General features: G+C 36.3%; 1 protein-coding gene across 3 annotated transcripts in view; it reads left to right on the top strand.

Moving 5' to 3' along the window:
- Window positions 1-17,958: 17,958 nt before the first annotated feature.
- The window catches only part of LOC132908940 (homeobox protein dve-1), a 60,844-nt gene continuing 58,735 nt past the window's right edge, over window positions 17,959-20,067 (top strand). For 2 of the 3 annotated variants that reach the window (XM_060963404.1, XM_060963403.1), the window contains exon 1: window positions 17,959-19,297. In XM_060963404.1, the coding sequence (XP_060819387.1) occupies window positions 19,261-19,297 (37 nt within the window). In that variant the 5' untranslated portion in view covers window positions 17,959-19,260. The remainder of the gene's footprint in view (window positions 19,298-20,067) is intronic. The other variant, XM_060963405.1, reaches the window with a different exon arrangement.

Raw genomic sequence — 20,067 nt, 5'->3', positions numbered from 1 at the left:
CGATCCACGATACCTGACTGTGTTTACGTTTGGTTTCCTAATCCTTCGAACCTTGCAGAAAAACAGGAAACTAATATCCAACTACTTTGTGCCTACTCATACACAGAAAGATAGAATAGAATAGAATAGAATATTTTGGAATATTTATGTCCTGAATCCAATTCTACTTAATTTCTCAGATGCAACGAAATACGTACTCTATATGTATTTACAATATTGACTGTAAGTATTGAATTGAACGTGATTTCATTATTTTCACTTTTACTTTACATATATATTTTGTACATAGGGAACAAAAAGAACTAGATTAATTCTAATTATTCGGTCCTGTAAAGTTCTGCATTGTTTAGCGATGGGGGATTTGAGTATAGGCAAGCGATAAAGATGTTAGTGTATAGTGGGAGAAAAACTTGGTCGAGTTCTATAAGAGTAGAAACATCTAACCCATTGAAATGTAACATTTTTTTGCATTTTCTTTTAGTTATTCATCAACGGATTAAATAAAAATGCTTGCTTAAAAATTGCAACATATTTAATGTAAAATAACAAATAAAGTGAAATTTCTTAGAATTTCCTAAAGAATTTAACGAACGAGTATTCTAATACTTCTGATTGCTATTGTGCATTAGAACGTTATTGATTATTATTATTATATTTAATATTCAGCAGCGATCGCAGACTACGGCAAATATCTCGGTTCGCAATGAAATTACGGAGTTTTATGCGAACGACTATGTACATTTATCGATATCGTAGTCCGATGCATAGATAAAATTGTGGAAATCGTTTGTATACACACATAGAGAAAGGTTGAACTTTGAAAAGCAAGTATTTGCTACCAGAAAACTAAACTAACAATCGGTTAAATCAACGAGAACCGTGGAAAAGAGAAACGACATCAAGTTTGTTCACGCTAATTTTCCCTGAAAAAAATAATTGCCAAACAAATAAGGAATCGGGAGGAAAGTTCTCCGCGAACCCCTTCGATGTATCCGCGCATAAAAGTAAAGGGACGGAACATCTCGGACGGAGGCGTGGGAAGGCTGAAACAGACGTAGACAGAACATCTTTTTCCCCCGGTGATTTTTTACAAATAAGAGTAAGAGTTTTATAAATCAACGCATACACGCAGACAGATCAAAAGGCGCGTTTCTGATAATTGGTAGAAATCTTTTCCAGTCCCTTCGACCCTCCATAAAGAAACGAACCCCTTCGACATCGCGATCCTGTATACACCTTCGTTTGAAGATTATGCACATTTGACGGTAGCCGCTACGGAAAAACATGGTATATTTATTTTATACGCTCGATACGCGAAGCAGTCATAGTTCTAAGAGGTAGTGGTTTCAATGGGGTATAAGAGGGGCTCGATGCAGTCTGGTATCGACGAGATCGAGGGTAGTCGCTGGTCGTACAGTTCAACCAGACGAGGGGCGGTTGCCGCCGGATGTCTTTGCTTTACGCTTTACTTTTATTTATCGCCGTGAAAGACGGAATTCATGGCGGCGCGCTGCTACCGTCGCAGACTTTTCATGAAAGAGGGAAAAAGCAGATGGTTCCCCTCCCACCATCGCGCTAAATGATACTCGGTAATTTCATGAGTGAAGTCGCTGCTTTTTTCTCTGATGAACTCTCCCTCGTCTACGATTCTACAAGAAATAAAATATTCCATGTAAACCAGAAATTTGAACGTCTAAAATTTCTCCCCAATTTCCACCTAGTATGATACCACAAACTTAGTTAATTAGTATTTCATCTCCATTTGGAAATATCCGAAAGAAATAATAATACAAAGATATATTCTTTAGGAAAGTATTCTCTGTAAATTTTTGGACGATAGTGGTAAATTCGCACGGGACGTCACGATATACGCACGCATAACTCTGTTAGTGTCTCAGCACTCGATATCGACGTATTCCGATCTATAAATCATAGATCATAAAATTCGGTAGATTTCATACTAAATCGAGAAGTCTTGAAAAGGGTTGAAATCCTCCTTAATTTTGGGACGTAGATTCGAAAGAAAAGAACGAATGAACGAAGGAAGGGGTTAACTTCTAATTGTTTTGTTAAATGACGCGCGAGTAAGAATCTCTGGAAGGACTTAAGCTCGAAAGCGAGCGCCAGCGGCGGTTTCAGTTCGTTCCGTCTTCTCTCGTTCTTCCTGCTTTCTTTCTCTCCGCTCTTCCCCTGATTCTTCCACTCCTCTCCGCCAAGCCTCTCTGCCGCCTTAATTCTTAGCTTTATTCTCTTCTAAGACTCTCTCTTAATTTCTTATTTCTCCCTCCACCGGCTCCAGCCTGCGTACTATCTTACCTTTCGCAATTTATACTCGAGAAGAAAGAGAGAGAGAGAAAGAGAGAAAGAGGCCACTGAATGCCAGGCTTAAGCAGACAATGCTTCGCTTTCAAACGGCGGCTTCGAAGACCTTTCTTTCGCATTAGATACTTTAATTCTTTAAACGTGTCTTTCCGCCGGCTGAGATACCCTTCGCCGTTACTACAAGCTTTCCTCCAAAACTGTTTCGATCCACGGAAAAGATTTATTTTCCACGATATTACATTTAGTTAATGATTCTCTTAATCTGAAGAAAATTAATTTCTATGAAACATTCCTCGTGGGAAAGTTTAATTTCCGAAATAACGTGATACACGCGATGAGTATGAAGATATCCATTACCAATGTAATCTTCGTTCAGTCGTACTTGTGAAATACGACAATGCCGATTAACTTTCTTTAAATACGTATACGTACAAACGTTTGTTAATTCGTTAATAAGGAAATAACATAAGATTTACTTTCTAGGTTATAGCAGCGCTGATACATTAAACGTTACTGAAAGGATGTTACTTAAGGCGGAAACTATCGAATAACTGTCAAACGTTAGTATAGATAGTTGACAATGAGTTGTCGAACTCTTCGGAAATGTCGCTGCAAGTGACCTAGACCCTAGACCAGATATGAAACTAACAAAAGCTGTCATACAAATGTTTCAGACTATGGTTCAATTACAAAAATTAATATTTAGCTAGGTATGTAATTAACTTATCGTTAAAAAACACGATGACAATTTTCCTTCCTTTTGTACAAACTAGATATAAACTAAATAATCTGAGGTTTCCAGAAAAGAAATTCCAAGTTAGACATTGATCGTAAAATAGATATCAACTTCTACTAATATTATAGTTTAAGAAGCAAAAATTCTTCTCTTCTCTATTCGACGCAGATTTGTGTGTCAGGTGAATGCAAACATTGGCTCGGCTGCTGCATTATCATTAACATTGATTTTGTAAATAAATTATGATAAATTTAAATGAAAACTACGTAATAAATTTGGGTACCTTACTTTAAGAATATATAAAATATGATGAATTTGTTTATTTTATATCAACGATTGAAGTGGGAACATGTTAAAGTTCAAAATTGCATGGATTAAAGTTCGTACACGTCGTTGCATGCCATATGAATTTAAGAAAACTAACAGCATAGTACAAAAATTTGTACAAAATATTTATCGCAAGTATGATAGTTAAATTATAAATGAAGAAATTATAAAGGATGGTTTATTCGTTTTCGTTTTATGGGTATTTTGTTTGAAGATCAACTACAATGAAGCGGATCATTTACAAACGAGGAATAAAGCAAACGGGCATTGGTGATTTCACAGACTCAAGGAACCAGCAGTTCTTTGCCAGAGTTATTATATATATTACATGTATATTATACACATATATAATCAGATGAGAAGTATAGTAGGTGGAAAAGAGTCGCAGAATTAAATAAACAGCACATAAACACAGAGAGAACATTTAACACTGTTAAAAACACTTGTTACATCTTTAGTACGTAAAACTGATAGAACTTTTATATTCACGTGTTATATCTTCTTTAGTTATTGCTCCTTCTGGAAACGAGTAATATTTCAGAAACCATTTATTGAAAAATTTAGAAAGATTGATTTTGACATATAAACGCGTGACTTTACCCTGGTCGGTATGGTCCGATTTTTGCAAGCAAATAATTCCTGTTCTATGATCTGATAGTGTTTCATAGGAACACCAACCAACGTAAACTGCTATAATTATTCGATACCTCTTGACACACCTAATTGGACAACTTGGCCGGTAAATGGTACCGGAAGAGAGCAAGATGGAGGAGATAGGAAGAAGTTGGTGGTAAGGGATGGAAGAGGGAAGAGACGATACTGACCGTCGATTTCTACAGACCATCCATGGACCAACCATCGGCTCGTAATGGCCACTTTGAGGGCCCGCCATAAGCTTTCCCAAAGAGACGAACCCTTGCCCTAAGTGGTCTTACACCGACGTTTCGACGAGGTAGATACTTACTTTGCCTATCCGCAATATGACCTAACCTTTTGCTCTGTCCTGTTATCATTCTCTCTCCCCAATCCTTCTCTATCTTAAGTTTACCTTTCCCTCTACTCCCCTTCTTCCTCATTGCCTCTATAGCTTATACGTTTAATTAATCGGATATCGAATTTCATATTTTCGAATGCGAAGCGATTTAATACTTGCAACTATTGTGGAAAGAAATTAATCCCACGATCAGTGTAAATTATTAACTTTTTTATTGTTAATCTCAATTAACCTGTTAACCGGATCGCCACTTAGAGCTTCTATAATTGCGGAATGAAAAATCAGTGAAGACAGATCAATTTCAACTATGTTGATTTTAATCATGGCGGAAACACATAAATATATGGTATAATTTACTTTTGGAAATTAAGAATTATTACAACCAAGAAATTGTGAACCTGAAAGATTTCTCTAGTTTACAGGCTAATCACAAGTGAAATCTCGCAACTGGTTCAAATCTTTCAATGAGTTATTAACAAAATCCGTAGCAATATCTCACGATTATTACAATATTCATGATGATATCGCAGAATGACACAGAATCTTCGATATTCATTCATGAATTGTTCAATGGATAATAAACAGTGTAGATAACAATTATTACAAACTGGTAGTAACAGAAATTCATCGTTACAGTTTCCTCGTATCACGTTCCCATATCTTAGCTAATTCACAGGATATAAGATTGAACAAGAGATATTCGATCTTCGGTCACGTTGCTTTAGCGATCTGCAGATATTCAGAGTGTACAGAATAGAAGTTCAGTTCGACGGTTTTAATATCGCGAAAACCAATTGACTCAGAGGTAGTCGAGAATGGGGAGGGGAGGGGGGTAGGAAGGTAGAAGAGCAGAAGTACCATCGAAACAGGGGGTTCAGAGACTAAATGGAGGCACTGCAGAAGCAAGGGTTAACTCAATAGAGTTATAAGTGAATTACTTATCGCGTACACCCAGTATACAGACTAGATGCGTTTAGCTATAGGTCACGGATGCTCAGGGAGGAGAATAAATTTCATCGACGTGAATAAACACACGTAACCCTTTTTCCTACCGCGACAACTTTTTTGAAATTTTTTTCTCTGTCCGACAATGGTAATGGGATTAAACTTGACTTCGTTACGAAATTCGAGTTCCACATGAACCTTTTTTATGGACACATGGGAAGCATAGATCAAATTCTCTTTTCTTTTTCAGCGTTGCTAACTCTGTTTGAGAAGGTATTTCCAAAATCATTTAACGTCAACTACATTTTGAACAGACTTTTATTATTGGAAATACCAATTATATATAAAAGATAGTAGAGATATGGAAAACTGTGCACGGGAAAATTCTTTATATATTTACTTTATTCGTAAATTCGTTTCCCTTTCTATTCGATTACGTGTCGCTTACCTTTCGATAAATGGAGCTAACACTTTCTGACAGTGGTAAATTGTAGAAAACCAAATTCTAAGGGTTATGCCCTTCGAAAGCCCTTACGAGGTCTTCCAGTACTGGGATCTTTGATGGACGCCTGGTTGCTCAAGAAAATTCAGTTAGTCCGTAGCTTTGTGTCCTATCGCGTTGTAGGGGTTGAGGGGTGATAGTGCTCGGACGGATGTCTCTGCTTGGAACTTAATTAGCCGTCGCAGCCTTAATTACCGCTTGATATTGCTCCGGAACAATTAACGCAATTAACCGGAGAAAGTGTTGCGCATCCAGTCTTCTTTCGAACTTCTTCATCTTCGATCGTTTGTCGTTACAGAAGTGTTACTCATACCCTATATCGAAATGGAAAAATTATGGAGAAAGAATCAATTTCATTTCACTGTTGAGTCATCTCGCATTTAGTTCCTCTTATTACATAATTAACTTGTGAAAAAATAATTTCATTCTTAATGTAATACAGTAGATATCGATAGTAGTAGGCAGGTACTAGCGATATCTGTTACGATATGCGCTTTTCGACTGAATAAACGTAAGAGGTATACGATTTAGCTATTGTTACAATATTACAAAAAACTTAATTTTTCTAACATCTGTTTCATTCTTCCTCGAAAAGTCTACCTTAGTAATTTTTAATAAATAAATATTTATTAAATATTTCTCCCTCGTTTATTATATATTTCCGCTCTTATTTCTACCATTTATTTCTATTCGAATAATAGGAATAACGATAAGAATTAAATTCTGATGGGATGGGTAGTTAATATTTACAAGACACCTACTGTTACGTCGCGTGAGATGGTTCGTGCGACGTCCCTCATGGTCTGGCCGCCAAGGCCTACATATCGTTACACTGACACGCAATAAACCTAAGGAAACACCATAAATCAAATCTTTTCAGCTTCGTCTCTATTCATATAAGTATTTTCGGTTTACGGATAGTCCTTAAAACATTCCTTATGTTTATTGCACGCTCTTGCCAATTACGGAGAAAGCGGGTGTTTGTCTAGCGAAATAGCGGGTTTTCCTATGAACAAGGACGCCCATGAGCCACATCTGCAGGAGACTTTCTCCTTATAATTTTATTTATTAACCAATGGGCATCGCGGATCGTTACCCTCACTTTTCTACCGAAAAGTGTGAACAACAGCTCCGCGTTCTTAGTTCAAAAAGGCACACCCACACCGAGCCTTCCTCCTTAATAGTACGAGACGGGTCTACTGCTGTTCTTCCAATCTTCGTGTAGTCAAGTCAACGGTCTTATCCTTAGAGCAGTCACCTACTGTTCTTTCAATCTCGACGTAGTCATCTACTGTTGCTGCAAACTTAGGTCTCAGTACGGTCTACGCGACATTAACTTAATCTACTTTTTGCTTATACGAAACAACTAGCAAGTATACAATTATCAAATATATCTTCCGACACGGCGCAATAATAAGTGTAATAAATTGTTGAAAATATAAATCTTATAAAACGTAGATTACAGTTTTATTACGCAACAAACACTCCTATTATCCCACAAGAAATAAGGGGATCGACCTGTTCGTGGTGTCGATTGTTATAATCGTAACTGGAATTTACGACTCCCATTGACGCGCTTCAACGCGATCGCATCTTCCCGCGACGAAAAAACGCCTACTATTGCCATAATTATGTAATGATATGTAGCTTTTAAACAAGTAAGTTTCGTATAAAAGTATCGTAAATTTGATGTCAGTGACATTAAAAAAAATACCAAATACTTTACTGTATAATGATCCTATATAACGCATTCTTCTACGATGAATCATCGCTGTATTCGTTTTAAGACAAAATTCAAACTCCATGCTAGAAGTGTTTCCGTTTGAGGACACGATCATATTCCCATTTTGATTGAAAAGGTTGATATCGTTTTTTAAATACATCTCGAATCAGATTGGTCAATCGTATAACTTATTCTTCGCCAATAAATATCAAACAGTTATTACAACTACTAGCCTTGTTCGATTAATTAGAAAGAACGATCCTGAAGAGCGGCGAAACGGTAGATAAGTGCAGCCGGTTGAGCGTAGCAGAAACGCGGAAAGGGCGATGTTTGGGAGGGGGTGAAACGAACAGGCCACGAAAGCGCGAGCGCCGCGAAAGGGATGGGAACTAGCTCGCATAATATACTCGTCGCGGCATAATAATTCAGAAATTTGCATGTACGCGGGCTAACTCCTCAAGTAGGTTATCTATGCTGAAAGTTTTCTTCGTGATATATAACGCATCCACGGTCGAGTAGCGGGAGAGAAGCCGCGTCTACATCGCCTTACGTCCACGCCGTTGAGGGGGTTAGAGACGAGGTTTTGGAAGCGAACTTGCCTAACTAGGCGCAGGTACTGCGAAATATACGTTATACCAACGGGACATTATCTTTTCGAATTTGAATTACCGATTCCGCGCTTCCCTTCTCGTGGTTAATGCTGTCACTTATAGGAAATTTATACGCGAGCTATACTTACGTTGTTAGGATCACCAAATTATATCCTTGATATTTTATATGAATGATATCTCATTTAGAGTGAAATTCTGTTATATTTTAGAGGGAAAATTAGTCTTTATATAAATACTTCAAGGCAAACTTAACGAATCCAGCTATATGATCGATAATTTTATCTTAAACTGAAGGAACACAACTTTTTTGTTTCTCGTTAAAACTTATATGATCTACCCTTTTGTTATAATAATAAAAATTCATAGCAATTACTTTCATTAATTGCTCGGTTACGAGAACGTTTATTATCGTTGTCGTTATCTTGGTTGCCACAAAAATAAGCATAAACGATTCGTTTAAAATTTGGAAATTTTCGAAAAGGCTATAGCATCTTCACCCCTTTCACGCAATTTCTCGAACTTTCCCAGCTCCGATTAGTCTACAGTTATCGCTTAAGCAGCTTGATGTCGAATACCACACGAGTAAACCCCATTCACTAGATTTACACCCCCAAATCTCTTCCAAACTACGCACCTCAATGTCGTAAAAGGGACATCGTCGATGTCCTGTAGCAAGTCCCTCCCACTGTTCCAAACCTAATCCAAATTTCAAAACCTCATATTAGCCTTTGAGGCGATCGCGCATCCTCCGCTTTCTCAGTCTATCGCATGATGTTTCCGTTTCAGGTATTCGTACATTTTCCAGATAATATTATACTTTCCCGATAGTCGTATGCAACGAGGGTGAATCTCCTCTTTCCTATTACGGTGTATTATACCTACAGATTTCTGACAAACTACGAATATATCTACCCATCTCCGCTTCCTTTCTCTCTGTTTCTCTCTCGTTTGCTCCATCTTCTCGTTCGTGCTGCCGGTAACGTTTTCACCCTCAAAGGACCTGCTCGACATAGTCAGAGGATTACGATGTACAACTCTATGTCGAGTTAGAATTTGGTGACACGAAGATGAGTATGTATATGGGAGTTTATTGAATGAAGCTGTATTAAATTCAGTATCATTTCAGGCCGACAAGGAGATAAAGGAACTCAAGGAAAGAGCATGGAAGCTGATTACATTTAGATCGAATTTATAGTTATGCTGGGAAAAACTATCGTGATTCATTAGCAGCATCGTTATTGATTCGTAGAGAGATTTTAACAAATCTTAAAAATAAAAAATCGAGAAGTATTTCTGTTCGACGATAATTGTAATGTTAATGCGTAGCAATTATATTCGTATTGATCGTCAACTATTATTGTTTATCTGTAAATTACCTCGAATTCGGATTTTATTTGGGAGAGATTTGAAATCGATCAAACTAATTTATAGAAACAATTTTGATATAAGAATATAATCTTTAGATCAATAAATATAATTTTTATGCTGTTTTTACATATTCTGTATATTATTACATTATTTTATAATATTAATTATAAAATCGCTTATAGGTATCACATAGATATGATTACGTTTGTATATTTATTTTTCACGTGTGTTATTGCTTCCATCGATTATAACGCAGTTAGTGATTCTTTAAAATGTGCGGTTATGATATAAATTAGACGAAGTTATTTTGTGAATTCCGGATTAAAAGGAATAATTAAGCCTGAAAGAGATTTAATTGTTTTATTATAATTATTACCCATATTTCTCTATACGTTATGGCTCATGCTCTATCTTTACATTTTCATATAAAATTTATTATATTAATCTTCTGTAACTATATTATACATTCCGGTAATATTTAGATTTATAGTACATACGCAATAAAAATTAATTAAATATATACAATGTACGATTCTATGATACACAAACGTTGTTCGAGTAATACAACTATATGTATACTCTACAGATACTTAAAATGTATCCAGACTCTTGCTTATTTTCAACAAGGTGTATTTTAATTACAAAATTAATTAACATATATCATTAATATATTTTTATAAATATTCATAGACTGATGACTCCATATGAAACGTAGTAAACGCTGCTTCTAATTATTATTAATCTACCAAGTACACTGGTGCAAGTAACGAAGTTATTCCTTGTTCACTAATAATTAACAAATCCTTGTATCAGTCTTATGAACCAACCAAATTGTTTATTCCAATTATTTTGTTACGCTAAACTATTCTTATTATTTACATTTCGATGCAGTTCCTTCGATCTATCTAATAACGTTCTCAAATATATTAGCGTTAAAGAAACTGCACCCCTTAGGTTCGTGTGACAGCATAGTCACATAGGAAAAGAACGATCACGCTCGATGGAGCGGCAAAAAGATCCGTACCGATGACACGAAATATTTTTCGCGGGCTCCCATGGTGTTCTGTTCCGGTAGGAGATCCTTTTTACACGCGCGGAAACGCGACCGCTTTTATGTGAGTTAACGCACCGACGCTCGTAGATCCATAACGTAACCCCTCCGACCCTCGTAAACCAGAATTTATTAACACTTCGAACGATGGGGGAGATTTGCTAAATGGTTTTCAATTTGTACCTTAACGCATCCAGACCACATGCTCGACAGATTTCGCGGCATATCGCGTACGTACTTCTGAAAAGAACTGTATATTTCTTTTCTTATTTCAGATATTATTCCAACCAGTTCTTCTTTATCGCTTACGCGTCTCGAGCATCGACTACGAAATTTAAATTCGACGGCTACTTCCATTTTATTGCCAATCCTGGTAATTGAATGAGAGAGAAAGTAAATCAATGAACGCTTCGATGCTTTGGCTATGTATTTCTTATATTTCCCTTTTTTCTGCTTTTTTGTTGTTTAAATACGCGATTCTCTACTTGTAGGTGAATTTTTTATCGAATTTAAATTAATGTCGATATTTTGATTATCGTCTCCTATTTCTCGCTTTACTTTCCAACTATCTCTCTTGAGTAAACGAGTACGTAAGGCCTTGGAGAAACTTTTATACAGTTATGCAGATTTACGAACTGCTATATTTCAGAAGATAAACATAAGAAATTTTCACTTTTCCGGACGAAAAGTTCATTTCCTTTTGTTTTCATTATCAACGACAGATCCTGTGACTACCACTACAAAATTTGAGAAATAAAATACCCGGTTGAACTGTTTTAAATAATATTTCGTAATATACGTATATAAATCTTCGAAGAGAATCAATATTCGTATGGATGCGATTCATCGATGTGAAAGCTACTTCGAACCAGCGTATTAAGAGAGTCTATCTAAACCAGCTTCCGCGGTTTCTTCGTTAAACGTGCCGAGAAAAGTTACAGGAGGATGAAAAACACAAGGTGGAGCGTGTTAAACGACCTCGCCCTCATGGATATTGGCATGCATCGCGCAGGACGCTCGTAATTTTCTTGGTAAGCTTCGACAAATTAGCCCCGGGCATACGTTACCCTCGCTTTAGTTGTCCTCCGTGGTTCGCTTGGCTCCACCTAACAGCCCCTCCGCTGCTCCTAAAAAGTCAGATTTCCTCGAGCAAACGGGCAAGCTTCTATTTTTTTCCCACTTTTTCCAGCGATAGCGTGTGTCCAAACACGCGTACAAGCGTGTATATCCGCCGGTACACGGATGCAGAGTTTGACGAGTATAGGAAAAGAGAGCCGAGGAAAGGGGAAAGCTTGCCGGTTTGGAAAAACTCCAAGAGGAAAGAGCGGCGCTTCGCGTCGCGTCGTATCAGGGGTGGCTTCCGAGAGGAACTATCCTCCGCACAGAGGGATGAGAGGGACGGGTTGCCGGTTCGAAGGGAAAGCTACTCTCTTGGTGCTGGAAGGCGTGAGTCGCAAAAGCTCCGCCTGCAAGCTTCGTGGAACACGCCCCGCCGGCGTAGCTTTACCACCCACTGTGGCGATCCTGGAAAATAGTCCGACCAGCCGTGTCACCGGCGAGGCTTCGACCGGTAACCCCTCCACGGTTAAACGGGAACCGTAGTCCTTCCATCCGTGATCCATCCCCTGCTTCTCGTTTTTTCGTTTCCTTTTCCTCCACCTCCTCCTCCTCCTCTTCCTCCTCCTCATCTTCCTCGCCACCCCCCATCGTGCCGTCTCTCTTCCTTCTATTTCTCCTCGTTTCCCTTCCCCGACCTCCTCTTCCTCCGGTCTCCACCCTTCGAGTTTCAACTTCGGTCCGCTTTGCACACAGATTGCATCCGTGGCATCCGCGGATGCAATCATTACCTCGCTACCGGTCCTTGCTCCTTTTACAAGGAAGACGCTCAATCTATATACGGCCAGACTGGTTAGTTTGTACCCGTTCGTGTGCACGTGTGTGTCGTTTGCATGGGGATGGCTGGTCGGAAGAGTGCATCGTTCAGGCAGGGGTTGGAGAAGTTTGAGGTAAAGCCTCGTAGATGCTTTATTGGCTTCACCGTTGCGATAAGGAGCGCTGGGTTACCATGGGAAATAGTAATATAGGGAAAAGCGTCGCGAAACTGGATTCGAAATTGGCAGCGAGCGAATTCGTTCTTTTACGTTTCGCTAGAAATTTATTGGTGATCGTGCTATTTAAATGTCACCGGCGCTTTTCCGGCTACATATAGTGAAATTATACTGTCGATAGAAAAAAGAATTTTCTACCCTTGAATCTGTAAACGGCATCTCGATTTTAAGCGAGCGTCTAAAATACAATTAATCTTTAAACGTCACTGGAAAAGATCGAAGGCAAATTCGCATCTTTTAAGATGCATTTCATTTACAAAAAAAGAGAGTCGTTTCTTTATTTGAAGGTAAAATTGTTTGCGCTTAAAGATGTATAAAGAAACAATAAGAAGATAAAGAAACAATATTCGCATATTCGATACATGATAAACACAATTTCTTTTAAACAGTATTCTGCTTAGAACGAGAAATCATCGAATACGTTGGTCATAAGATAATTATATTAATCGTTTTATTCCACATTGTTTATCAGTACTGAAAGAAATATAAAGAAATTCTCTATATCGCAAGGATATATTCTCTGGATAATTTGAAAAATATATGGCTTTAATGGACAAATTGTTTCAATAATGCTAAAAAATCAGGAAACGATCCAATTTAACTGAAATAAGGAAAGGTAAGATAAAATTGCGTAGCTGGTATAATTTTTCCGTTAACGAGAAATCAGAGTGCGAAAGAAAGTTTAAACTAGTGTTAAGTAGGCCTGATACAATGACGAGGTATTCTTTTAAAAAATGATTGAACTAGCTGAAAAGAAAAGAAAATTTCTCAAACATAAATTCTCGGCTCTGCTCTACGACTAGAGTATAATACAATTGGAGGTACTCTCATTTTTTCAAACTACGTATTTAAACGACAAAGTTTAATAATACCAAAATCTTTCTTAATTGTGATAGCATTCTCTTATGATACCTTGAGCAAATGCATTCTATCGTTACTTGTTCATAGCAACTAGCTAATTTCTTCAAGTTAATCAAAAACAAAGATAAATTATTGAGAATATCGATTTTCAGTGAAAAATACCGTAGATTAAGCATTTTCTTGATACGAAAATCCAGCTTTTATTTCAGCTTACCTGATTGACGTATGGAATTGGATTTGAAAAGTGTAGAATGTTGTATCACTGAATGAAATCTCCTGATTTCCTCAATCTGTCACCAGGAATTTGCCTGGAAGATTTTCGGCTGACTCCAGCCAACATGTGGTAAGATACACGAGACCATACTACGTATACAGACAAATTCGCAACGCGTTTCCATTATCTTATTTCGACCTGAAATACCTAACTGCGTGTCTATATTTCGCAATAACAAAAAGCATAAAATTTCAACGAATCGAAAATATCTACACCGAAGAACTTCATCCTGCGTGTTCAAGCATAGATTATCACTGTAATTATCGATCGAATATTTTAGATACTATATTTTTATTCGTATGAAGTTTTAACAGGTAATTCCGTTAAGTTGAAAATAAACTGGAGTGGCAAGAAGGAAAAGAGAAACGATGAAAACACCGTTGAAATAGCATGGAACGTTGAATGGCAGATGTTACGTGAATAATGGATTAACAGGCGAGCACTCCCCTTAATCCCGAGATTATCTATTCTAATACCGTGGCACGATCGGAGCTTGGCCGAGATTAAGCTGACCGATCTGACTGATGAACTTTTTCTTCATTCGCATAAATCGAATATCGTATATCGATATCAATAACTTCTCTCGCAATCTGGGTTAAACGACTTTTGCTGTTTCATTTAACTGAATATAAAGTATGTATCCCGATGTGCGCATTCAACGCGTCATTTGATAAATGGAACAACTTTATAAATGAAAGCAGAAATAACACCGAATTTAAATAGTAAAAAAAAAAAAAAAAGAAACGGTATACTTAAAATATTTTAAACGGTGATCATTATTATAGTCAATGCACCGGAAACCGGAACTGATACGGAACGTCGCGATAGATATAAGCAATCTATTATTCCATGTAATCCGTTACAAATGTTGAACAATCACAACGAAACTCGTTTCGAGATTTTTTAAAAATAGGTTTTCAGTTATCTTTTGGTCTTTATTTGTGAATTTCTGTGTTTAATAATTGATACCCTGTTTTCATTTTCATGGATTAATTCAGAATTAATTGCGAAAGATATTTGCACATTGCACTAAGACCCTTATTTTCACACATCTTTGATACAATGATAAATGTTTAAATTTTTCTGACGGTCATTCTATTGAAAACGCATTCCATTATTCATTCATTAATTTCCAGTGTTTTTCACACACAAGTCTATTTGTTATCTTATTTCGTTATATTACTCGCAACGTCTTTATGTGCGAAACTCAATGAACATTTCTACTTGAATTGAGTGTATGTGAAACCATACATGAGTCATATACGAATGTAACAATTTATGTTCGTGTAGGAGAATATGCAAGAACAGCGAGAAGCACCGAAATTTCACAGATATGTTAGCCACGAATAACGTTATTACTTATTCGTCGTCGCTTATGCTTGCTACAAATTAATTCCCTCGAATCGTATAATCTGAAGCCAAAATCAACGCAAGTATCGTCCATGATGTATGTCCCTTGAGTGTTAGCCCCTTTGATCTAACGTTATCTTTGTTCTTACACTCAAATATGATTTAATAAATTATAACATTTTATCAAAATAGAGATTTTATTGACGCGAATTAATACGAACATATCGGAATAGCCAAAAGCCAATATTAGATACTCGACTGAATCAAAGTAATAAAATCTATAGGATTATTTTATACAAAAATGTAAAGAGTTTAAATGTTGCGATAATTTCAAAGGAATTATCGAACGAATAACGTATCATCACATTTTATCGCTAGAAATAATCATGTACCATTATAATTTTTGTGAGAGAATTTCAATTGAGCGAATTCTATAGCTGATAATATATTTCGATATCCATTTATGTTCTTTAACATTTTAAACACCCACTTCGAGATGAACAATATTAATATATCTTTTATTTTTCATAAACAGAGGTATTATGCTTATTCATGGATAAACATCAACATTTTATCTAAATTGCATTTAGCGACACTCATTTTGTATTTTATAGGTATAGTATAAATTATTATTTTTATAATTCGTTATCCGTTGATTAAAAGGCAGTGCGTTTATGAACTAAACATGAATGCACTAAATATACGTGATATGAGTTAAATATGAATTCCGTTCTGTTAAATTTTATATAAAACTAAAATTATCCATTAACGTCAATTTTAAACTATTCCTTAATGCTTACATACGTTTGTACTGTTATTGTTAAAAGAAAATTAGTTCCATATTGGCTTAGCATAATAGATTTATCATAATAATTTAACCGCATTATAAAACCACAATATGCGCAACAAAATTTAATTTTTTAATATAAGATTTTTCAGCTATATAGATCTTTAAACGTTGCTGTGCTTTTACTGTCCAACTCAACTTATAAAATTCTCTGAACTTGAAATCATGAAATGTAAATACCATTAAAAATACTAAAGCATTTTCTTTTAATTGGGAGTTTAGAATCGCATCAATATCTTGGCTACTAACTGTTACTTAGTAGTTACTATTGTATACTATAAGTTTAATTCATACTGCTTATCTACTAAGTAATTTCTATATTCTATATTGTGTATAAAATATAAGACATAGAAGAGGACTTTTATCAAGGAATACATAATAACAATGTGTAGATATTACAAATACAATCAATATATTCTATTCTTTAGAATTTGGTTTTAGACTGAGAATTTTCAATCCTATAAATAATTAAATTTTCTAAACGAATACTTCTTAGTTAAATTTGGTTCATTATTAAAACAGTGGCATTAATTATAATAAGCGCTACGAAGTATTTCCCTCGATTTATTACGACAGAAACATAATATATTATTTATGTATGAGATATTATATACTTTTAGTTTGTCTGAAAATAATATAAATCAATTTATAGATTCGTATACACAATTAAATAATATAATAAAAAGAAAAGCACTCCTTTATAAAGTATTTCTATAATTTTGTCGGTTAAAAATAATATTAATATTACGATACATGAACGTTGAAAGTAAGATTAGAATTATAGATAAAACAATTTTGAAGAGAAACATTGAGAGATGCTCGTCTCGACAGAAATATCAAAATACTTGTTTATTCAGAAGTTGAAAATAAAGAGCGTATATAAATAAATATTCTATCGTACGTAAATATTTCATTGTACGTTTCTTTTTATCTTGCTACATTTGAATTTCTCCGGATATTAAGACGTTGCTATTATTAGAAAATTCACAGCCAATATCAAAAAGTATGTGAAGCTTAAACTCTTTCCGCGAAATGTTTTTGCTGAAGCAGAACGTGAATAAAAGGCAAAGAAAACTGACGCAACTGTATGAATACAGAAAGATGAGAAACGCCTTAGTGCAGGAGAACAAACCCATAGCCGAGGAAACAAGTTAAAAGGGGCAGGATCGAAATCTGCGTAAGAGATCTTAATTCTCCGTCTTCCGGCCCCTGGTCTGCGATGCCCACGACGAGATGCTTCGCACAGCGTGTTGCAGGTACACAGGTGCAACGGTGTACGTGCATCTTATCTCTAGACACACCCCCGGACTGAAAGTGGTACAGCTAAGAAGAGCGGGGTATATGGGAAAACTAGCTCCCGGACCAGAGAAGTGGGAGTCGAATTATAGCGAAGGAGAGAGACGGAATGAGGAGAGGAGGGATCAGAAGAGAAAGAAAGGAAACTAACAACATCAGGGGGGAAAGAGAAAGAGAAAAGCAGATATAAGTAGACACAAGGTGAAAGGGGTGAATAAGGTGAAGCAGGAGAGAGTAGAGGAGACATGGAAAGAAAAGCAAAGAGAATCGAAGGACCAGGAAACTTTAAACGAAAACTTGAAAGAGAAAAAGATGAAAGGACGACGAAAGATAAAAAAGGGTAAGATCGTGCGGATGAGTAAAGGACAAGGATAGAGGATATGACGAATCACAGGAGAGAAAAAGAAAAAAATGAAAGAAAGATGGAGTGAAAAAAGAGAGCGGGGAGGGGGGAGGAGAGGAGGAGAGGAGGAAAGAGAGAAGCGGAGAAACTGCACGGATGAGGAAGGTAGTTCCGGAGGGTTTGAGGGTGAACCATCCAAGTGAGGACCAGGATAGTGCTCGACGGTGGGCGATGGTAGCTGGCGAGGTGGTGGGGTAATAGCGACGGCGGGTAGGGCGTCGTAGGGGCAGAACCAGCGCCGCGACGCTTCGGCACGCACAGTCGCGGCTCGAACGCCGTCCCATGCGAACGTGTTATTCTCGCGGTTCGTGTATTCTTTTTCAGCATCGTGTATAATATTCACGAGCTGTTCACATTCAGATCGGGATTTCGAAAGAACATGATCGAGATACATATTACGAAAATCTTTCGATTCACATTCCGCCCCGAAGATGGATTTTCTTTCAAGATCGATGAAAATCAACGTTAAGTTTCTGAAAACATGACCGAGAATAGTGTTCATTGACGATGTCGTACGATTAATAACTGTGAGACCGTTTTAAGATTAAATCTGTTATCGATCGTTCGGAGTGATTTTGACGATGACATTGAAGCTTTTCAAGCTTGATCAGAGTTAATCGATCAAGACCGATTTTCAACTGAAACGTCATACGATTGGCCGATCGAAAATCAATTTAATTTAGTGACACTTTTGCAATTTACTTAACCAACAGTACATGTTTTAAACTCTCTTTAAAGACTGAAATATTCCTGAAGTGTTTTGCAAACAATTTTTACCAGTGTATATATTATTTATTGACATAGTGTTTCTATTTGAACGTATAGTGAACTTTAGTTCCAAAAAATCAAATGCTATCGTATGTATCGAAAGAAACTGAAATTTAATATTCGATCGGTTTAACATTCTTAGTGTAAAGTCGCGTTCCATACATGCGCTGTTTTCATTGAGTCTCGAGATACTGTCGCATCATTCCGCAAACACGTGTGTGCAAAACCATTTTTTCTCAATCTAGTCATATGTGCGGGCGGTCAACGCCGTTATTGATTCAGTGATTAAATCAATTTTACTATTTGATGATAATAATGTAATGTATTCTTAATGATCAATAACGTCGCGGTAAAAAAAACTTCTGCCATGAGGATATAATCGAACGTACGTAGTTACGATTAATAAGATTTGAAGCAAAGTGTATGTCCTATATTAGAGTGTGTATCTTGTGTATGGTATTGTGTATGCTAAAAAATTGACATTAGGAGACTTAGAATAATTAAGGACGTTCGAAATATGAATAGATGCGGTTGTGACTTTACAAAAAATTTGTATTTGCATGGTGAGTAGCGAAAAGGTGTAGCAATTTTGGGTCTTATTCGTTGATAAATTTCATGAACTAAGGACAAACATTAATCAGTGAAAATAATCGAAGCAATAAATGTCAGTGTAAAATAAAAAATGGCGGCGACTTCCGAGTCCCAGGATAATTATTGAGGAACTCTTTACGAGGGAATGGATTTTCAGAGCGCTATGGACACGTTTGTAGAGGCATGGATGGCTGCAAATACGAAAACAGATCAAGTACAGGTAAATCATATGTGTATCGTTAATAATTAAAAGCAAATGATTATTCAAACATCCTTTTTGCTTCTGATATTCATATCGAAGAAATGATATCCCAATTTTGGCATCCGTGAATAACATCATTGAAAAGTAACCCCTTCTAACATTACACAGCCAATTGGCCACCCTAGCAATTTCTGCCCTCTCGGAGCACTTCAACTTGCTACCAAGCTAATTCCCCGATATCAATTTGCCACTTTTCGTTAGATCTTAGAATAGCGAGTTTACTTGGGTACAAGAAAAAGTATTCTAAATATCAATTTTTATATTAAATAAATATAAAAAAGTATAAAAGATCAATTTTATTATATAATGCACCAGACGAATTTATATAGATATATTAATCATAAGCTGGCAATAATTACGAGTTAAGTAGTTAAGTTAATTGAATAGTTAGTTGTACAAGTTAGTTGTCTTAACATATCCCAAGAAAATTGCAAGTTAATCACCGATTATAATATTAACAGGTCAGTTCTCAAAAATATAATACTTACCTAGAATACGTGTCACATCGGAGATAGTAATTATTAAAAAATCATACCGCGGTAAATGAATAAGAAATAGCTTCAATTGAATCCGAGAATAATCTCTAACATTTAGAAACATCAAATTCTTTTAACAGATAATCAATGAATTATATATTGCCTTTAATAAATTCAAGACGATTAAAAGATTTAATGCTATCTTGTCTTGCAATTTGCTAATTATTCTATAATTTTTGCACATAAGATAAT

The sequence above is a fragment of the Bombus pascuorum genome, chromosome 7, assembly GCF_905332965.1.
Source record: "Bombus pascuorum chromosome 7, iyBomPasc1.1, whole genome shotgun sequence".
NCBI classification, from domain to species: Eukaryota; Metazoa; Arthropoda; class Insecta; order Hymenoptera; family Apidae; genus Bombus; species Bombus pascuorum.
Note: the sequence above shows the minus strand (reverse complement) of the source record. Positions and strands in the feature narration are given on the sequence as shown.